We start from the raw sequence: 20,682 nt of genomic DNA, 5'->3' as shown, positions 1-20,682 counted from the left end.
GGCACCATATAGCATCTGTCCCTTTGTGACTGAGATACCTCACTCAGCGTAATGTCCTCCAGGGTCACCCATTTTGAATAATATTGCATGATTCCTTGCTTTTCAATGCAGCATGGTATTCCATTGTGCGAATATACCACAACTTCTCTACCCATTCGTTTGTTGATGGGCATTTAGGTTGAAAACAAAGATTTTTACCACCGGACCAATGGGCAGCATTATGATGTGTGGAGAGGAGATTGAAACTGTGAACAGCTTCATCTTGCTTGGGTCCACAATTAACACCCTAGGTACTAGCAGCCAGGAAATGAGAAGATGCACTGCACTGGGAAAATCTTCAGCTAGGGACCTCTCCAAATTATTGAGGTGTAGTGATGTCAGTTTGAGGACTAAGGTGTGTCTGATTCAGACCATGGTCTTTCTGATTACTTGCTATGCATCTGGGAGCTGGACAACAAATAAAGAATCCAGAAAAAGAATTGACACCTTTAAGCTGTGGTGTTGGAGAAGAACACGGAACTTCCAATGGATATCCAAGAGAACAAACAGATATGTCTTGGAAAGGGTGCAGCTGCAACGCTCTTTGAAGAAAGGAATGTTGAGGCTTTGCCTAACCTGCTTTGGGCATGTTGCTAGGAGGGGCTATTCCTTGTAGAAGGAAGGTGAAGTGTCAGTGAAGAAGAGGAAGATCCTCAACCAGGTGGATTGACACGATGATTGCTGTTATGGGCTCTTGTGCGTTAGGTAGTGTGAGGATGGTGCAGGATAGAACAAGGTTCAGATCTTTTGTTCATAGGGTCGCTATGAATCATATTCGACTCGATGGCACCTAACAACAACAGAATTGCACTGGGAGTCTGTAGTTAGGGATCTCTCTATATGCTTGAAGAACAACAATGTCAGAGGAGTAAGACACACCTGATTCAGGCTATGGTCTTTTCAGTCACTAGCTAGACTTCTAAGAGTTGGACAATGAATAAGGATGACAGAAGAATTTATGTCTTTGAGTTCTGGTGTTAGAGCATGGACTTCGAAAAGAACAGGTATGTGTTGGAGGTAGTACAACCAGACTGCTCTTTGGGAGGCAAGGATGTCAAAGCTTTGTCTCACATACTTTGGGCATGCTTCTAGGAAAGGCTATTTCTTGGAGAGGGACATCATGTGTGGAAAAGTGGAAGGTCAGCAAAAGAGAGGAAGATCCTCAGCCAGATGGACTGACATAGTGACTGCAGCAATAGGCTCCTGTATGCCAGACTGTGAGGAGGGCACAGACAGGACAAGGTTCATAGGGTTGCTCTGAGTTGTACTCAGCTCAAAGGCACCTAATAACACAATTACAACTCCAAACAGTTGTATCTTCAAATCAGACTTTATTCTAAACTTCAGTTTCATAGATCCAAATACCTAATTGGCATATTTGTATGGCTGACTTCTCAGTCCTAAGGTGTCTTAAGCTTTGCTCCTAACTTTCAGTGAACACCTGTCCCTCTCATCCCCCACCCTCACCATCTTACTATACTCACATATACTCTCTGGTAATTGTCTTATCTCAATAATGGCAATTCTATTCTTCAGTTGTTTGAATCAAAAGCATTGGAGTCATGCTAGATTCTTTTGTTTTCAAAGTCCTTGGAAAATTGTTGGCTCTATCAACAGACTATTTATAGAACACAAAGGCTCCTCAACATTCCACACACCCACTTTGGTCTAAACCATCCTCTTTCATCTGGATTATTATAGCTTTTGGAAGTCCGCCTTATCCTCTAACAGTCTATATTTAAAAAGCAACTGAGGTTGTAAATATTTGTCCTTTTGTGACTGAGCTATTTCACTCAGCATAATGTCCTCCAGGGTCATCCATTTTGTAAAATATTTCATGAATTCCTTGTTTTTCAATGCTGCATAGTATTCCATTGTGTGAATGTACCACAGCTTCTCTATCCATTTGCACTTAGGTTGTTTCCCACTTTTTGCTATTGTGAACAAAGCTGCATATATCTGCTTGGGTGGCAGTTTTACGGTTTCTTTGGGGTATATTCTCAGTAGTGGAATTGCTGGGTCAAATGGTATTTCTATCTCCAACTTTTTGAGAAAGCGCCATACTGCCTTCCATAATGGTTGCACCATTTTAGACTCCCACCAACAGTGAATAAGGGTTCCAGTTTCTCCACAACCTCACCAGCATTTGTTGTTTGCTGTTCTGTTAAATTTTGCAATTCTTACAGGAATGAGATGATATCTCATAGTTGTTTTAATTTGCATCTCTCTTAGATCTAGGGACATTTTACCAGATAGGCAAAAACCTAACTTCCCTAATATGTATTTAAATCTTACATATTATGATGTATATTGCTGGGACAGCATGGATGTATTAAAATGTATCTATAAGGTCATAGACAAGGATTTTGAAGTTCTGTCTCACATAATTTGGGCACATGGCCAGGAAGGACCTGGGTTTCTGAAGGACATCATGCTTGGAAGGGTGAAGGGACAGTGCAGGAGAGGAAACCCCCAGATGAGATGGATTGATACAGCAACTGAGGTTATGGGGGTAAGTGTGTTGCAGACTCAGACTGGCTCAAAATAGAGCAGAGTTCAGAGCTACTGTACTTAGAGTCGCTATGAGCTACAGACAGCAAATGGCACATGACAACAACAACATGCCCCAAAGAAAATAAGATATCAGCAATAAGAAAGGTAGTAATAATGGGAAAAGGAAAAAAAGAGATATTAATCTAATGTCAGAACAGAGTAAGTTATCAAACAGAATATCTTCCTATGGGGACTACCTGTAATCACATTTATCTTGGGACACACTTATTAACTTATTAGACACAAAGTTATAAGTAATGCACATCATGACACTACAGGTTTATGTGTTATATATATATGTATATATGTATGCATAGTGTTGTGTCATCTGCGTAACACAGACTGAGTCTTCCTCTAATTCTGAAGCCACATTTCTCCTCATAGAGCCTTCCAGATAATCTGTTCTGCATATAGATTGAAAGGGTATGACAATAGGACACACACCTGGTGTACACCCTTCCCAATTTTGAAAAATACAGTGTTCCCTTGCTCAATTCTGACAACTGCCTCCTGTGGTCCAAGTATAGGTTTTGCATAAGCACAATCAAGTATTTTGGGATTCCAATTTTTCTCAGTTTGCCAGTTTGCTGTGGTCCACACAAACACTTTTGTCAATGAAACACATTCCTCTAGTACTCCCTGCTGTCAGCCAAGATCTATATAATGTTAGCTACATTATCCCTAGCAGCACAACCCCTTCTAAACCCTACCTGCACTTCTGGCAGTTTTCTGCTGATGTGCTATTCCAGTCATTTTTGGATAATCTTCAGCAGAATCTTGCTTGCATGTGATATTAATGATATTGTTCGAAAATTTCTACACTCTGTCAGGTCACCTTCCTTCGGAATGGGAACAAATATAGATCTCTTCCAGTCAGCTGGCCAGGTGGCTTTCCTACACATTTCTTGGCACAACTTGGTGAGCACATCTAGGGTAGCATCTGTTTCTGTTTCTTGAAATACATCAATTGGTATACCATCAATTCCTGGGGCTTTTGCCAATTCTTTGAGCACAGCTTGAACTTCCTCCATCACCAAAGGCTCTTGCTCATATATTGTTTCATAACATTTTTCTGTACCCATCAATTCCTTTTGGTTTAACAACTTTGTATACCATTTCCATCTTTTACTACTTCCTGGATCATTTACTATTCTGCCCAAAGCATCCTAAAGTATTGCAACTTGAGGCTTGACTTTGTTCTTCAGTTGAGCTTTAGAATTGCTGAGCAAGTTCATCCCCTTTGATTTTCTGATTGCAGTTCTTTGAAGCACTTGCTGCAGAATGTCAAGGATTGTAGCCTTCAATATGGATCGAAGCTCAGTATCAAGAAAACAAAGTTTCTCACCACTGGGCTATTGTTTTGAGTCAATGAGACCTCACGGAGGACGTTTGTATTTAAAGTTGGTTGTTACTATAGTTGGAGGAACATTCTTCTAAATGACGCCACAGTCTTCTGTCAATATGCTATACTGAAGTAACATGAGGTTGCTGTGATGCTGAACCTTGTGACACTAGGGTGTCAATGCCCTAACAGTTACCCATGGTAGACAGTGTTTGGTGGAACTCCTAGTTTGAGACAGCTTTGGAAGCAGGCGTGGCATCCACTTCCTAAATAACATGCCTCTGGAAACTCTATGAACTTTGATAAACGTCAATAGTTATAGAAAGGCATCAGGATTTATTTTCATAGGGTCACCATGAGTTATGCTCAACAAGAAAGCAATCAACAACAAACCATTATATAGCATCACATGCTGCCAGAAACTCTGAATTTTGATAAATGTTGATAGTTATCGAAAGGTAAGGCCTTTTGTTCATAGGGTCGCTATGCATCATGTTTGACTAGAAGGCAATTAACATCATCATACAACACTGAAAATACAACTTCAAGTTTGCAAAACACACCATTTCCTGCAGGTTATTATGCAGTGATGGTACACCTCTAGCACAGTCTACCATAGTACGCAATACTACACCACACATGCATCAGATATATACCAAGCAGAATATATTTTTTAATAAATATATATTTTTTTTAATTGGGAAAAACATATTAGGGGTACAAGGAAGTGAGGGTTGGGGGCAGAAGGGTGAGGATGGACCAGGATGCAGTTGCAGAGCTGCATAGTTTGGTCAGTGAGGGGAGCTGTTATTGTTGTTATGTGCCGTCGAGTCGTTTCCGACTCATAGCGACCCTATGCACAACAGCCCTAAACCCTGCTCTATCCTGCACCACCCGCACCACCTCTGACACACCCATCCCTATTATCCCAGTCACCGAATCAATCCATCTCGTAGAGGGTCTTCCCCTCCTGCGTTGTCCCTCCACCCTCCCAAGCATGATGTCCCTCTCCAAGGACCCGTCCATTAGCATTAAAAAATGTGGTGCATTTAGGATGTTGGTCCTCTTGTGCATGCTGCCACTGTTAAGGTCATCAGACTCAGTCACTTTCAGCAATCCATTGTATAGGTAATCGTCTTCTTTGGCCTGTCCAAGGAACCGCAAACCTGCAAATGGCAGGCATGCATCCCATCCCCCACGTCCTATGCAGGCGGCCAGCAGGGCGCACACCCCCCCTCCCCAGTGTGGGAGGCTGGCAGGAGGCACGCAGCCCCCACCAGCGTGGGCAGCCATTGGGGGCGCGCCCCCCCGCCACACGGGCACTCGGCGGGTGTGCGGCCCCTCATGTGCGGGTGGCTGGCAGGCGCCCACCTCCCCCACAGCCGCCATCCTGGCTCCAAGAATTCTCTTCAGAACAAGTCCACCTTGCGGCAGTGTGGTGGCTTCACTGTACTAGTCTTGAGGAGGGCTGGTGCCCAGCATCCATCCTGAGTGAGGGAATCCATTCGTTCCAGCTGTGGAAGCCTCATGGTGCTGCAGCTGGCTGTTCGGCTCTGCAGGGTTGGGGGGCTGGGAGCCACGAGACTCACCCATTTCTCCTTGGGAATCCTTGAATTCCAGTTGTTGAGCCTCGATCTTCACTGAGGGCCAGTCATCAACTGTTTAAGTGTTCAATTATCAATAAGCCGAAGTCTGTGGAAGGCCATAATGGCCCTGCTTTAGGTGGTTCGCTGCTCCCGCAGCTCACCACGCTGTCTCTGCCTCCATCTTGGATCTCCAGAATATTTTTATATTAATAGATGATAGGCACCAGTAAACAAGGGCTCAAGGAATGTTAGTAATTGACTAATGCACATGTAAGTATGAATTTAAGATTACTCGTCACTGGCTTAGAAAAACTATTTGTCAAAAACCAAAAATTGCAGCAAAACTGTAGGTAAAATGACTTTTATTTTTATAAATAAGAGGTCATTCATTATACAAACAACACTTCCAGCAGAGAAAAAGTTAGGTGCCATTTAGTTTTAAACTAAGCATCAAATGTAATTACACATCTATACATATTTCATGCAGCTCCTTTACATTTATTAATTCCTAAAAATTTCTGTATTATTTATAATGGAGCTATATCACCTATCACTTTTGCTAAGTAAAATGGATGTCATGTGAATGCTGCAAATTACTGATTTAATGTAATACCAGTATTTATAGCATTTTACAGAAGCAGAGAACATGTGGTTCCATTTCATATGATAGCAGGACTTACAAAATATCACTGCGAAATCGTAGTAACTAGTTAATCAGCTCTAGTACCTAAGATAAATAGGGGACTACGGACAGAAAGTAATATGCTAGCATAAAGTACTATTTTAAGTTTTTTGTCCACAAATGGAATACAGCAAACAGGTCTATAATTTTGTAATAAAGTTTATGTAAAATACCTTAATATTTTTTCCAATAATGGCAATTTAAATGTCTGCTTAATTATTTCACTTATTTGGTAGGAAACTCTTGGTTCAGATATTAAATGTTATACTCCCAAAGAGTAATTCGTTTTTCCTCAGGGGTGGAGGGAGAGAAGAGAAGTGTGAACTGTGGCAGGGAGGGGGTGTGGGCAGGGAGAAAAAAATGCAACAATGAATGAATGAAAATCTAAAATCTCTGCAGATGTTCATTAAAATAAATAACATTTTTTAAAATGAGTAATTAGTTCTGCATATTTTTTAAAACCCTGCGATTTAGGTAATTTTTAGGAGTGTAAATTATGACAGCATATAGGTTAAATAAGTATATATTTTAACATTGATTCAGATAGGGAAAACCTAATCTTCAAAACACAATGTGCATTCCTGTCTCAACACTTCAAGCAGAATACTCTCTCTAGGATGTTGATGTTATCATAGAGTTGGAACCAACCTATAGCTGACCTGGGGGTTTTCAGAGGAAGTTAATCACAAGGGAGGAGAGTGCCCATTCTTCTCCCTCAGGAAAGCTGGTAACTTTGAATCATGTGCCTTTAGGATTGCAGCACAGCTTCTTGCAACTAGGCCACCAGAGCTCACATTATCTCATTACCATATTATCTTTAGGATAATAGTATTTATTTCTCACAGGCCTGCCATACGGATTCAATAGTTTATCTATGTAAGTGCCTGGCAAATAGTATGCTCTCAATAAATACACATTATTGTTATTTCCAGGAAGTAAACAAATGTGTCATTTGTAATAGGAAAACTGGCTCAAGCCCCAGGAGAGACCAAAAGAAGATATACATGCAGATGTGTGACTTTTTAAAATGTTAGCTGACTTTTCCTCCTCAAGTCTGTGTACATACTAAGCTGTTTGAAACATTACAGTCTACTTTGTCTGAAACATTATAGTCTACTTTTAAGATGAATTATACTACGTTTGTTCTCTTTTTCCTAAGGGCTTTGGCTTAAAGCAAAACTATCCTGACAGGATGTTATTAGAAAATCATATAAAAATAAGATACAATGAAATAAAAAAAAAAAAGGTAAAATGAAATCAAGTAACAAAGGCAATTTACTATGACTTTGTTAACAAAGTAGAAAGTTATGAGTGTAATTCAGTACAACATATCTTGCTTAAGCTTAATGTTTTCATTACATCATGAAGTAGGTAAGTCTTCAAAAACATTTTCAATTGTCTTCTCTCAGACAGAAACACTACAAAGTTCTGTCCTCTAAGTTAAAAAAAAAATCTACTAGAAAAGGTCCTTGTAAAAATCATTGTAGGTTTACTGAGATAAAACTGATGCTCCGGGCCACCAGAAAGGGAGTAAATTCTTAAGTGGTCTTAATACAAAGCTATGAACACTTTTCAGTAAATGTATGTCTAATACATGTATGTAATTTGGTACGAATGAATTTAAGTATATATGACTTTCCCCCCACCAGAAAAGAAAATGATTCAGAACAACTTGTTATGTATGTTACAATTAATATAATGATGAAGGGGGAAAATTACCTTTGCTAAAACCTGGTTCTTGTCACTCTTTTGGTGCCAAATAAGAAGGAAACCTTTCTTATGAAGATACAAAAATATATTTGAAACATGATTCTGACCTTTGATGTATTAATCTGAAACATCCCAGAGTTAAAAAAAAGACTCAACACCCCAAAAACACCCTTTAGAGGAACAATAAAATCTTTCAAATGTTGTCCTCCTTAAAATTAAAAAGGAGTCTGGAAACAAAGCATAAAATATCTCCACTATATGAGAAATCACAAATAGAAAAACTCAGGCATATTTCTGTGAATGTAATTCTATAGATTTCAGAGAAATTATTTTAAGAAACCAGAACTAGAGTCCCATAGTTTATCTCTTAGAGGAGAAACTCAAAGTGCATGTTGTTTCAGTGCATTTTAGGAAATGCAGCATCCAGTGTCCTTCTGAGGTTTGATATCTGGTTCTTTCACAGGTTTTACTTCATCATCTGGTTTGGGCTTCGTCTAAGGACAAAGAAAAAGACAATGTACTTAATCAGTAAATCAAGACTTGGAAAACAAAAGCTCTTCTCCACTTTTTAAAAGATACTGCATCAAATCCTATTACAACACTGAGATTAATAAAGCTGTTCTGGACATCCGTTCAGTTTCAGACACACAGAAAGCAACACTGCAGTGAAAAGAAAAATTTAGAGAAGTGTTGTTATGTGCCATCGAGTCACTTGTGACTCATAGCGACCCTATGTACATATAAGAGCCCTAAACGCCATACTATCCTGTGCCAACCTCACCGTCTCAAATACACTCATACCCACCACTCCACTCACAGAATCGATCCATCTCATCGAGGATCTTCCTCTCCTACACCATCTCTCCACTCCCTCAAACATGATGTCCCTCTCCAAGGACCTCCTTGCAACATGCCCAAAGTATGTCAGACAAAGCTTCAGAATCCTTGACTCCAATGAGCATTCTGGCTTCACCCTCTCCAGGACAAACCTGTTTGTTCTCCTAGCAGTCCATGGTATAGTCAACACTCTTCTCCAGCACCACAGCTCAAAGGCATCAATTCTCTTTCTATCATCCCTATTCACTGTCCAACTCTCCAATGCATAGCACCTAACTGCAAAGACTACAGCCTGGATCAGGCGCACCTTAGTCTCCAGCATGATGTCGTTGCTCTTCAGTATTCTTGAGAGGTCCCTCACAGCCGACTTTCCCAATGCAGTTCATCTCCTGATTTCCTGACTGCTGTTACCGAGAGTATTGACTGTGGAACCAAGTAAACTGTTAACTATCTAATCTCTTCAGCATCCAGACTGATGCTGCCAATTGGCCCAGTGGTGAGAACCTTTGTTTTCTTGATGTTGAGCTTCAATCCATATTGAAGACTGCAGTCCTTAACCTTCTGCAGCAAGCACTTCAGGTCCTCCTCAGTTTCAGCAAGCAGGGTTGTGTCATCCGCATAGCGCAGGTTGTTGATGATTCTTCCACCAATCCTGATGCCACATTCCTCCTCATACAGCCCAGCGTCTCGGAGGATCTGTTCTGCATACAGATTGAAAAGGTATGGAGACAAAAATACATCCCTGATGGACCCCTTTCTTGATTTTGAACCTTCCAGTGTCTCCCTGCTCTGTTCTGACGACTGCCTCTTGGTCCAAGTATAGGTTTTGCGTTAGCACAATCAAGTGTTCTGGGATTCCCATTCTTCTTAGAGGCAGCCATAGCTTGTTGTGATCCACACAGTTAAAAGCATTTGCATAGTCAATGAAGCACAGATAGACATTTTTCTGGTATTCTCTGCTTTCTGCCAAGATCCATCTAACATTAACTATAACATCCCTACCACAACCTGTTCTAAATCCAGGCTGCACACCTGGCAGTTCTCTGTTGACACATATTGTTCCAAACATTTTTGGATAATTTTCATCAGAATCTTGCTTGCATGTGGTTGTTGTTGTTGTTATGTGCCGTCGAGTTGTTTGCGACTCATAGCGACCCTATGTACAACAGCCCTAATGATATTATTCGATAATTTCCACACTCTGTTGGGTCACCTTTCTTTGGAATGGGAACAAATATCAATCTCTTCCAGACAGTTGGCTGTCCTCTAGATTTCCTGGCACAACTTAGTGAGCACATTCAAGGTGGCGTCTGTTTGATGAAATAAATCAAATGGTATGCTGTCAACTCCTGGAGCCTTGCTTTTTGCCAATTCCTTCATAGCAACTTGAACTTCTTCCTTCATCACCATAGGCTCTTGCTCATGTTATTTCACGAAATTCCTCTGTGTCAGGCAATTCCTTCTGATACAGTGACTCTGTGTACTCCTCCATCTTCTTTTGATACTTCCTGGTTCATTTAACATTCTACGAAAACTATCTTTAAGTATTGCCATCCGTGGCTTGAATTTGTTTTTTAACTCCTTGAACTTAAGAAATGCTGATCAAGTCTGGCCCTTTTGATTTTCTAACTCCAGCCCTCTGCACATTTCATTACATTGTCATGCTTTGTCATCCTGAGCTGCCTTCTGAAATTTTCTGTTCAGACATGGCAATTGAAACTGAGATCTTGGAAATGGAAACACAGGGAAAGAGGAACAGCTGTAAGGAGACACTAGTGATTGGAACATGGAATGTGAGAAGCATGAATGTAGGAAAATTGGACATTGTTAAGAAAGAAATGGAACGCATAAATATTGACATACTAGGTATTGGTGAAATGAGATGGCTTGGCATGGGACATTTTGAATCAGATGATCATATGATTTACAATGCTGGGGATGAAAAGGTGAGAAAAAATGAGGTTGGTTTCAGAATTAAAAAAGTCATTTCTAGATCTATCCTGAAATACAATGTGGTGAGCGACAGGATAATATCCATATGCATACAAGGAAGGCCAGTGAATACCACTATCATTCAAATATATGCACCAACAATTAGAGCCAAAGAGGAGGAAATAGAAGATTTCTACCAACTTTTGCAGTCAGAAATTGATCAAACATGCAATCAAGATGCATTAATAATAATGGGCGACTGAAATGCCGAAGTTGGGAACAGGGAAGAAGGATCTGTAGCTGGAAAACACAGGCTCAGTGAGAGAAATGAGGCTGGTGACAGAATGAGAGAGTTCTGTACATTCAATGATCTATTTATTGCAATACATTTTATAAGAAACATAAACGCAGGCTATACACATGGATCTCACCTGATGGTATGCATAGGAATTAAATCAATTACAGTTGTGGAAAGACTCGCTGGAGCAGCTCAGTATCAGCAGTGAAAATCAGGCCAGGTGCTAATTGTGGGACAGACCACCAACTACTCATATGCAAGTTCAAACTGAAGTTGGAGAAAATTAACTCAAGTCCATGGGAATCAAGATTTCACCTTAAGTCTGTCCCACTCAAATTTCAAAACCATCTCAGGAACAGGTTTGAGGTCTTGAGCACCAATGAGTGTAGACCAAATGAGTTCTAGGAGGGTATCAAGAAAATCGTCCATAAAGGATGCAAAAGATCATTACAAAGGCTGAAGAAGAAGAAAAGACCAAGATGGATGTCAGATGAGACTCTGAGTATTGCATTAGAGTGCCGAGAAGCCAAAGCTAAAGGAAGAAATGAAGAAATCAAAGAGCTGAACAGAATATTTACAGAATAGTAAAAAAAGAATAAAACAAATGGTATGTCCTACTCCACATTCTTTCTGAGGAGGGAGGTATGCAGAACCCTCAAGACTGGAATGACTATGTAGATAACTAGCTATTACTTATGGGTTAAAAAGGATATAAAAACAACCCAATCTCAAGGAAAAAATATGACTGCAAAATAGCAAAGTAATTACCATTTCCTTTTTCACAGTAAACTAAGGTCAACTTGATTATAAGAGACAAAACAGGACCAAAGTTAGAAGTCTTAGCTTGTGACATACATAGCCAGAAATACTCAACCAGGACAGAACAAAATTGACAAATGAGATCTTCTAAAATTAAGTTCCTGTGTGCTTCAAAACCTTTTTCCTATAGGGTGAAAAGAAAACCTACAGACTGGGGAAAAAACCCATTTGGCAATGACATCTCAGACAAGGGTCTCATAATGAAAGTTTACAGAATACTACAGGGCTTTCATAAGAAAAAGATTGTTAACATAATCACAAAATGGGCAAAACACAAGGGAAGGACTTTCACAGATGAACATATTTGGAGGGCCAACAGACACATGAAGAAATTCTCAAAATCACTGGCATAAGACAGATGCAAATCAAAACCATAATGAAAAATCACCTCACTCAGTATCAGCAGTGAAGTGTAACAGGACAGCAAGTAATAAATGTGGAGAGGATATGGATAGAGTGTAACTCTCATGCACTGCTGGTGGAACTGCAAAATGGTACAAACATTCTGGAAGGCAGGTGGTGTTTCCTCAAAAAGTTGAATAAATCCTTATGACCCAGGTACTGCGCTGCTCAGAATATACCACAAGAAAAACAGAACTGAGACATAAATGGATTTTGTACATTAATGCTCATTTCAATGTTACTCAAAATAGCAAGAAAATGGAAACATCCCAAATACTCATCAAAAAGCAAATCGACTAAAAATTACTATACACTCTCACAATAGGGACACTATGCAGCACTAAGGAGCAATGATTTTGTAAAATGCTATGTAACATGAGAGAGTCTAGAGAATATTTGCACTGAGTGAACTAACTCAGTCTCAAGTACAAGAGCTGCACTAAGACCATTATTTTAACAATAGGTGGATAACTAGTAAGATGTGTATGTAAGTCCAGAAGGGGAAGGGGAGAAAGGCAGGGAGACACAGGGTGAGGAGGGGAGGATATCATTAGCATAACAAAGTTTGGTAGACAGAAGCAGAGGTTAAACAATTACGAAGATTCAAAGTGGATCTGAAAAGACTGGGCAGGCATAGAGCTCAACAGTGACTAATTTTATAAAACAATGTATATGAGTGATTGTTTGAAACACAATATGAATGCAGGAATGTGTAAAATACGATGTACATGAATGAGACACAATATATATGAATTTTGTATGCAAAGCAATACATAATAAAATGAAGGGGGAAAAACCCTTCAATGAAAAAACTTAAAATTTTACACTTTACCTACCATTTGATTTAAATGATGTATTTATTTTAGATGTGGTGCTGTTGTTGTGTGCCATCGAGTCACCTGCGACTCATAGCAACCCTATATACAACAGCCCTAAACTGCTCTATCCTGTGCCAATCTCCCTGTCTCCAACACACCTACCTCCACTACACCAGTCACTGAATCACTCCATCTCATCGAGGGTCTTCCCTCCTCCCTCCCAAGCATGATGTCCCTCTATAAGGACTGGTCCCTCCTTGCAAGAAGTCCAAAGTATGTCAACCAAAGCTTCAGAATCCTTGCCTCCAAAGAGAAGCATGGATTCACTTTCTCCAGGACTAATCTGATTGTTCTTTCAGCAATCCGTGGTATATTCTCTTCTCCAACACCACTGCTCAAAGGTATCAATTCACCTTCCATCATCCTTAGTCTTCGTCCAGCTCTCTGATGCATAGCAAGTGAACTGCAAAGACCATGGCCTGTGTATCAGGTGAATCTTAGTTTACAGACTGCCACTGTTGCTCTTCTGTATTTTGGAGATCTTTGACAACGGACTTTCCCAATGCAATACATCTTTTAATTTCCTGGCTGCTGGTACCAAGAGTATTGATTGTAAAGCAAAAAAACCTCCTGAAGCTCTTAATCATCTCAATCTCTTCACCATCTATCATAATGCTGCTAATCAGCCCAGTGGTGATAATCTTTTGTTTTCTTGATACTGAGCTTCAAGCTATATTGAAGGCTGCAGTCCTTGACCTACAGCAAGCACTTCAGATCCTCTTTAGTTTCAACAAGCAGGGTGTGTCATCTGCATAATGTTGATGAGTCTTTCTCCAATCCTGATGCCACATTTCTCCTCATAAAGCCCAGCCTCCTAGATAATCTGTTTCACATACAGATTGAAAAGGTATGGAGACAGGACATATCCCTGGTGTACACCCTTCCCAATTTTGAACCATTCCGTGTTTTCTTGCTCTGGCGACTGCGTCCTGGTCCAAATAAGGTTTTGCATAACCATGATCAAGTGTCCTGGGATTCCCATTCTTTTCAAAGTTAGCCACAGTTTGTTGCGGTCCACAAAGTCAAATGCCTTTGCATAGTCAATGAAACACAGATAGACATTCCTCTGGTACTCCCTGCTTTCAGCCAAGATCTAGCTGACATTGGCGATAATACCCCTGGTACCACAGCCTCTTCTAAATCCAGCCTACACATCTGACAGTTCTCTGCTGATGTGCTATTCATTTTTGGATAATCTTCAGCAGAACCTTGCTCACATGTGATATTAATGATATTGTTCGAAAATTTCTACACTCTGTCAGATCACCTTTCTTTGGAATGGGAACAAATATAGATCTCTTCCAGTCAGCTGGGCAGGTTTCTTCCTCTAGATTTCTTGGCACAACTTGGTGAGCACATCCAGGACAGCATTTGTTTCTTGAAATACATCAACTGGTATACCGTCAATTCCTGGGGCCTTTTTTTTTTTTTTGTCAATTCTTTGAGCACAGCTTGAACGTCCTCCTTCATCACCTCTGGCTCTTATTCATATTTTGTTTCATGAAATTATTCTGTGTCCACCAATTCCTTTTGGTATAATGACTCTGTATACTCTTTTTTTTTTTTTACTCTTTCCATCTTATTTTACTACTTCCTGGATCATTTACTATTCTCCCCAGAGCCTCCTTAAGTATTACAACTTGAAGCTTGAATGTGTTCTTCATTTCCTTGAGCTTAAGAAATGCTGAGCAAGTCTGGCCCCTTTGATTTTCTGACTCCAACACTATGCAGATTTCATTATAATGTTTTCTTTACACTGTCTTCCCGCGTTGCCCTTTCAGCTCCTTAATATCTTCATTTCTTCCCTTTGCTTTGGCTTCACAGTGCTCTAGTGCAATATTCAGTTTCTTCTAACATCTATATTGGTCCTTCCTTCTCTGCATTCTTCAGAATGATATTCATGATATCCTCCCACAATGCATCTGGTCTTTGCTCATTAGTGTTCAAGGCCTCAAACCTGTTCCTGAGATGTTTTTGAAATTCAAGGAGAATAGACTAAAGGTCATATTTTGGTTCCCATGGATTTAATTTTTCTTAGCTTTAGCTTGAACTTGCATGAGCAGTTGGTGGTCTGTTCCACAATCAACACCTGGCCTGGTTTTCACAACTGATATTGAGCTTCTCCAGTGGTTCTTTCCACAGATATAATCGATCTGATTCCTATGCATACCATCTGATGACATCCATGTGTATAGCCTGTGTTTACATTTCTTATAAAATGCTGCAATGAATAAATTGATTATGCAAAATTCTATCATTCTATCTCCAGCTTCAATTCTGTCACCTAGTCCATGTTTTCCAAATACTGATCTTTCTTCTCTGTGCCCAACTTTTGCATTCCAGTCACCCATTATTATTAATGCATCTTGATTGCATGTTCGGTCATTCTCTGACTGCAAAAGTTGGTAGAAATCATCTATTTCCTCCTCTTTGACTCTAGTTGTTGGTACATATAAAAAAAGCAGTCACATTTTACTGTTGATGAAGAATGATTTTATAAAATATAAAAGTTAGGTTACATCTTCAAATACCTCTTATCATACTGAATTTAAACTACCTACCACTATAGAAATAGAAACGTAAATAAACCTTTCCCTTTAGACCTTTCTCCCACATTCTTCCTGAAGAAGTGAACTGACAAATTATCAAAAGGCAAGATAATGCACTGAAAACACTATCAATTTACACAGAAAATGAGAAGACAAGGCTTAAGGTCTCTAAGGGCTTTATGACAGATTATACCAGGCTCATTTAACATCCAAACACATATTTACCAAAGTAAATAAACATAACAATGGTAACTCTGTGTTCTCCTTTTAAACTGTTGTGAGTGGAAAAAAAATATTCAGTCTCACCTACAACCAGAAAATAAAATAGATGAATGGGACCTTCTAAGAATCAAATCGCTATGCACATCCAAAAACTTCTCCAACAGGGTAAAAAGGGAAGCCACAGACTGGGAAAAAGTATTTGGGAATGACATATCAGATAAGGGACTTCTTGCTAGAATTTATAAAATACTTGAGCACCACAACAAGATAAAGGTAAATAATCCAATAAAAAAATTGGCACAGGATATGAACAGATACTTCACCAAAGAAGACATTCAGATGGCTACCAAACACAGGAAGAAATGTTCAAAATCCCTAGCTCTCAGAGAGATGCAAATTAAAACAACTATGAGATATCATCTCACCCCAGACAGACAGCAAAATTTAACAGAACAGCAAGCAACAAATGCTAGCGAGGTTGTGGAGAAACTGGAACCCTTATTCACTGTTGGTGGGAGTGTAAAATGGTGCAACCACTGTGGAAGGTGGTGCGGCGCTTTCTCAAAAAGTTGCAAATAGAGATACCATTTGACCCCGAAATTCCACTACTGGGAATATACCCCAAAGAGACCATAACTGACATCCAAGCAGCTATACGCACACCATGCTTATTGCGGCTTTGTTCACAATAGCAAGGAGTTGGAAACAACCTAAGTGCCAATCAACAAACGAATGGATAGAGAAGCTGTGGTATATTCATACAATGGAATACTACACTGCACTGAAAAACAAGGAACTCATGCAATATTATTCAAAATGGGTGACCCTGGAGGACATTATGCTGAGTGAAGTAGCCCAGTCATAAAAGGACAAATACTGCATGGTGCCACTGTTGTAAAATAGGACTGACATCAGGGTTTGGGGGGGGGGGAGATTGAGAAAGATGGGTTCAATAATGTATACTGCACTGAAACAGATGAGGGAGAACACTGTTTAAAAGGGATATGTGATTAGGTATTTTTGTCATGACAGGAGTCCAGAGTGAAGGCTGCATAGTGGAGCGGACCTGGGGCAGGGTTTATAAAACAATGAAAGAATTTTTCTTTTACTTTTCCAAGAGTAGTGTACCGGGGGGGAGGGTTGGGGGGAGAGAATAGTGTAACAAAGAATGAATGGAAACCCAAAGTCTCTGCAAATTTTCATTGAAATTAATAATTTTTTTAAAAAATAAAAATATTCAGTCTCATACACTGTCATCCTTGGGTCTCTTGGTGAGATCAAACTCAGCCAATGTATCTGGTGTCCATAGTGCACTAGTAGGAGGAAATGTGAAAGGTATGGGCTCCACAAGACCATAATTTGCCTTGAGTTCCAGTTGTGGGGCTTCCACTGGGATTTTTTGGAAGTATCTGCAAAAAGAAATTTAAATTATAATTTCATTTGTCAAATAACCACTGAATGCTTATAAACAAAAGCCCCAAGTGAGATAATAAATTTAGTGACTGGTAGGACAGCTATTTCTCCACCTCATGGAGCTGAGAGTCAAGAAACTTGTTAATGACAATGCAATGCAATCTGGATGATGATAGGTATAGGGTACCTGAGAACATAAAAGATATGCAATTAACCCTGACTTGCTTATGAGGTCCTTTCCAAATAAAGTGATGAAAACTAAGAACCCTACTTCACCACGTATGACTAGATAGAGAATTTAACGGAAATAATGCAAAAAGAATAAAGCAGGGGTGCGATTACACCAATCTGCACAGATAATGATTTAAACACCATGGATTTATCAAAAGAAAACTAAGTGGTACAACTGGGCAGGAATGAGAGAAAAATCCTTTTCTCAATTAGGGAGAAGAAGCACTCAGACAACATTCTAGCTTGGCACTTTCAATCTCCCAATGTGTGAGAAAATAAATTTGCTGTAGAAAATTATGGCGAAAGAAATCATAGTGAGACAAACTAGATATATATGAAGAACAAATGCAGACAAAGTTAAGAGAAAATTAGGACAGTAAGAGATGTTCTAGTTGGAAGAAGCTATGCTATAATCCTGAATTTAAATTCACCAGCTGCTCCGTGGGGGAAGGATGGGCAAATTCCTTCTGTGCATTGAATTGCCTCTGAAAACACGTGGAGGTCCAGCTATTGGCTGGTTCCAAGTTGATAGTACACAACAACAACAACAACAACAACAATATGTGAATAATGTTTAAAATTTTATATGTGCCTTTTTAAAACAAAAATTATTATCAGAACAAAAAAAATACAAGGTATGCTCTAGACAACTGAACTTAAGGAGAACATTAATGCTACCTTCAATGCATTTAAAACAAAACTTTTGGGAATAGCAACAAACAAGAAAACCATGAAATAAGTGTACTCACATAAATCCATTTTCTCTTTGGCACTTTTCTAGGGAAGTCTTCACAAGATTTCCAAGTTTTGTAAAGAACAAGTATTCCGCAGGTTTTACTGTTGGTCCAGGTCCTTTGGTTTCCCCATATTCTTTGCATAAGGTTTCAGCCTTAGTATATACTGCACATGTAAGGGATGAAAAGCTATTTGACAGTAACGTATTATTGTTTATTTAAGTTAAAATGTTTCTAATTAGATGGTAAAATTTTACTGCTAGTGTATCAGTAAGAGTACAGAAGCTGTTTATTTTCTCTATGTCTTAGGTTTCTACAACTTTTTTATTTCTTATTACCTCTCAATAATCCTATTCTTTTTCAAGTCGGCAAAAATCTTGCTTAAACCCTTTATGATGAATCATTTTTCTTCCATAAAAGGAGTTATTATTTTAGCAGAAATACTTACATTTTTCTGCTTCTTGGAGAGACCTTATTGCTTCACCACATTTATCACTAGCCAACAAAGTCTGACCATGATAACAGTAAGCCTGGTAAAAGAAATAAAATTTTTATAAATTCTCCCCCTAAATAACTTTCCTCATTTTGTTTTATATTTGCATGAGATGAGTATCTTTGTCTATTTTTAAAGTATCAATAAAATCCCTTATTTTAATAAGCAACTCTTTCCCATCACTGCTCAATGATATTCAAATATAAGTTGGAATTATGCCAAATCCTGGACCAATCTGGTTCTGACTAGCATGAGAGTAAAATGTTTTAAACATTTTAAAACTAGTTTTAAAAATATTAGGTAATGGAGAGAAACTGTGCTAAGGCAGAGCAGTTCTTATCTAAGGACTAAAGAAGCTTTTAGGGAATTAATGTAGCATTTCATGGGTATTAAATTATGTTGTGACTGAATTATGTCCCCCCAAAGCTGTCCTCTAAGTTATAGTTAAATGACATTTCTCAAAATACAGGAGATAAATCCCAACTTTTATGCCTGTGGTTGTAATCCCATGAATGGAGTGTCTTTACTATGTGAATGAGGTAGAATTAGTATCTTAAGTCCATCTCTTCTGAGATATAAAAAAGGTTGAACAGGCAGAGGTAAGAAAGATGTCCACAAACACGTAAAGATCTCCAAGGAACCAGAAGCTAAGAGGCCAGGTCTCTTCTCCAGCTCTGATTCTGGATTTATAGACTTCTAATTGTGGGAAAATAAGTTTCTGTTTGTTAAAGTCTTCCACTTAAAGTATTTCAATTCAGTACTATGCACTGTACTTGTAAATAGACTATAAAAACTAAGAAATACAATAATCTACTTAGATTTGAAAAGGCTTTGATGATCTCTCATACATTAATCAAGTGTCTAGCAGATTGATGAGTAACTTCCAAAAATGGAAGTTACTTCCTAAAGTTATTTGATGGTTCTTTGCCAAAGCCAGGTGATAAGATTTTGTGCTATGTTGTGAAGTTAGAATTAGCTGAGAAGATTCTTATTAGCATGCAAAATGTTCCAGACTGAAAGTGCTTTCTGATTCAAACAGTGATTCTATTGCTAGAACTACTTGGATTCTTGTACAAAAGCCTCTTTCTGCCCACTTTAGTTAACAATGATTGTACTGTCAGTAATTATTCACTAAGAATGGTCCATTATTTGTAAAATGCCATGAAGGAATTTGACATTATGTAAGACCTAGCACTCAAGGCACTGGAAAGATGGTACTTAACACTGTTATGTGTGTTACAAATACTTACATATGCCATGTAGAAACACATTTTTAAGAGAAGATATTTTCTCCATTTTGCAGAGTACGCAGGCTCCAAACTGGATAAAGTATGATCTAAGGTTATAGTTTAAAAAGCAAAATATAATTTCACCCTCCTTCATTAATTTTTAGTGACATGTTTTGATGCTTAAAGTAGAATGTCATTCAAAACCCCAAATCTAATTTAAACTAATTTACTTATTTATTAACTTTGGCTTTAAGCTACTACATAAGACAACTGACATTTTCTGATTTGTAGATTATAAAAACAGATATAATCAAGATTTTCAAAGAAAATATTGATTACACTACATTTCCTATTTTAAAAACAATGTAAAAAGTAGCCTCCTCAAGAAACACAGGCGTTTACTCTTCTTTCACTGAATCTCGTCTAGAACAGATATGCGCATTCACACTTTTTTGTCAGTTTTTTAAAACTATCACCTTCTCTCCATTTCCAACTTCCTGTATTTGTCAGAGTTTACAAGGATCCTTCAATAAAATAGAGTAATTTCCTCCTAGATACTAAGAAAATCACTATAATGAATACTGCAGGGTTTAGATCTGTTGTTCACAGGGCAGTTATGAGTCATAGTCAACTTGATGTCATCTAATAACAATAACAAATACTAAATCAAGTCAGCTTCCTACTCTTTCAGCTAGCAAACCCATAGTCCATACTTTAATTATCTTTGGTAAAT

General features: G+C 38.7%; 1 protein-coding gene across 2 annotated transcripts in view; it reads right to left on the bottom strand.

Moving 5' to 3' along the window:
- Positions 1 to 8,285: 8,285 nt before the first annotated feature.
- Positions 8,286 to 20,682, bottom strand: part of BROX (BRO1 domain and CAAX motif containing) — a 38,428-nt gene continuing 26,031 nt past the window's right edge. For both annotated transcript variants that reach the window (XM_006898034.1, XM_006898035.1), the window contains 5 exons: positions 19,971 to 20,056; positions 18,676 to 18,757; positions 18,243 to 18,393; positions 17,099 to 17,258; positions 8,286 to 8,406 (listed from right to left, as the gene is read on the bottom strand). In XM_006898034.1, coding sequence (XP_006898096.1) covers positions 8,320 to 8,406; positions 17,099 to 17,258; positions 18,243 to 18,393; positions 18,676 to 18,757; positions 19,971 to 20,056 — 566 coding nt within the window. In that variant the 3' untranslated portion in view covers positions 8,286 to 8,319. The remainder of the gene's footprint in view (positions 8,407 to 17,098; positions 17,259 to 18,242; positions 18,394 to 18,675; positions 18,758 to 19,970; positions 20,057 to 20,682) is intronic.

This window comes from Elephantulus edwardii, unplaced genomic scaffold (genome assembly GCF_000299155.1).
Source record: "Elephantulus edwardii isolate Elephantulus edwardi_28Jun2011 unplaced genomic scaffold, EleEdw1.0 scaffold00218, whole genome shotgun sequence".
Taxonomy (NCBI): domain Eukaryota; kingdom Metazoa; phylum Chordata; class Mammalia; order Macroscelidea; family Macroscelididae; genus Elephantulus; species Elephantulus edwardii.
Note: the sequence above shows the minus strand (reverse complement) of the source record. Positions and strands in the feature narration are given on the sequence as shown.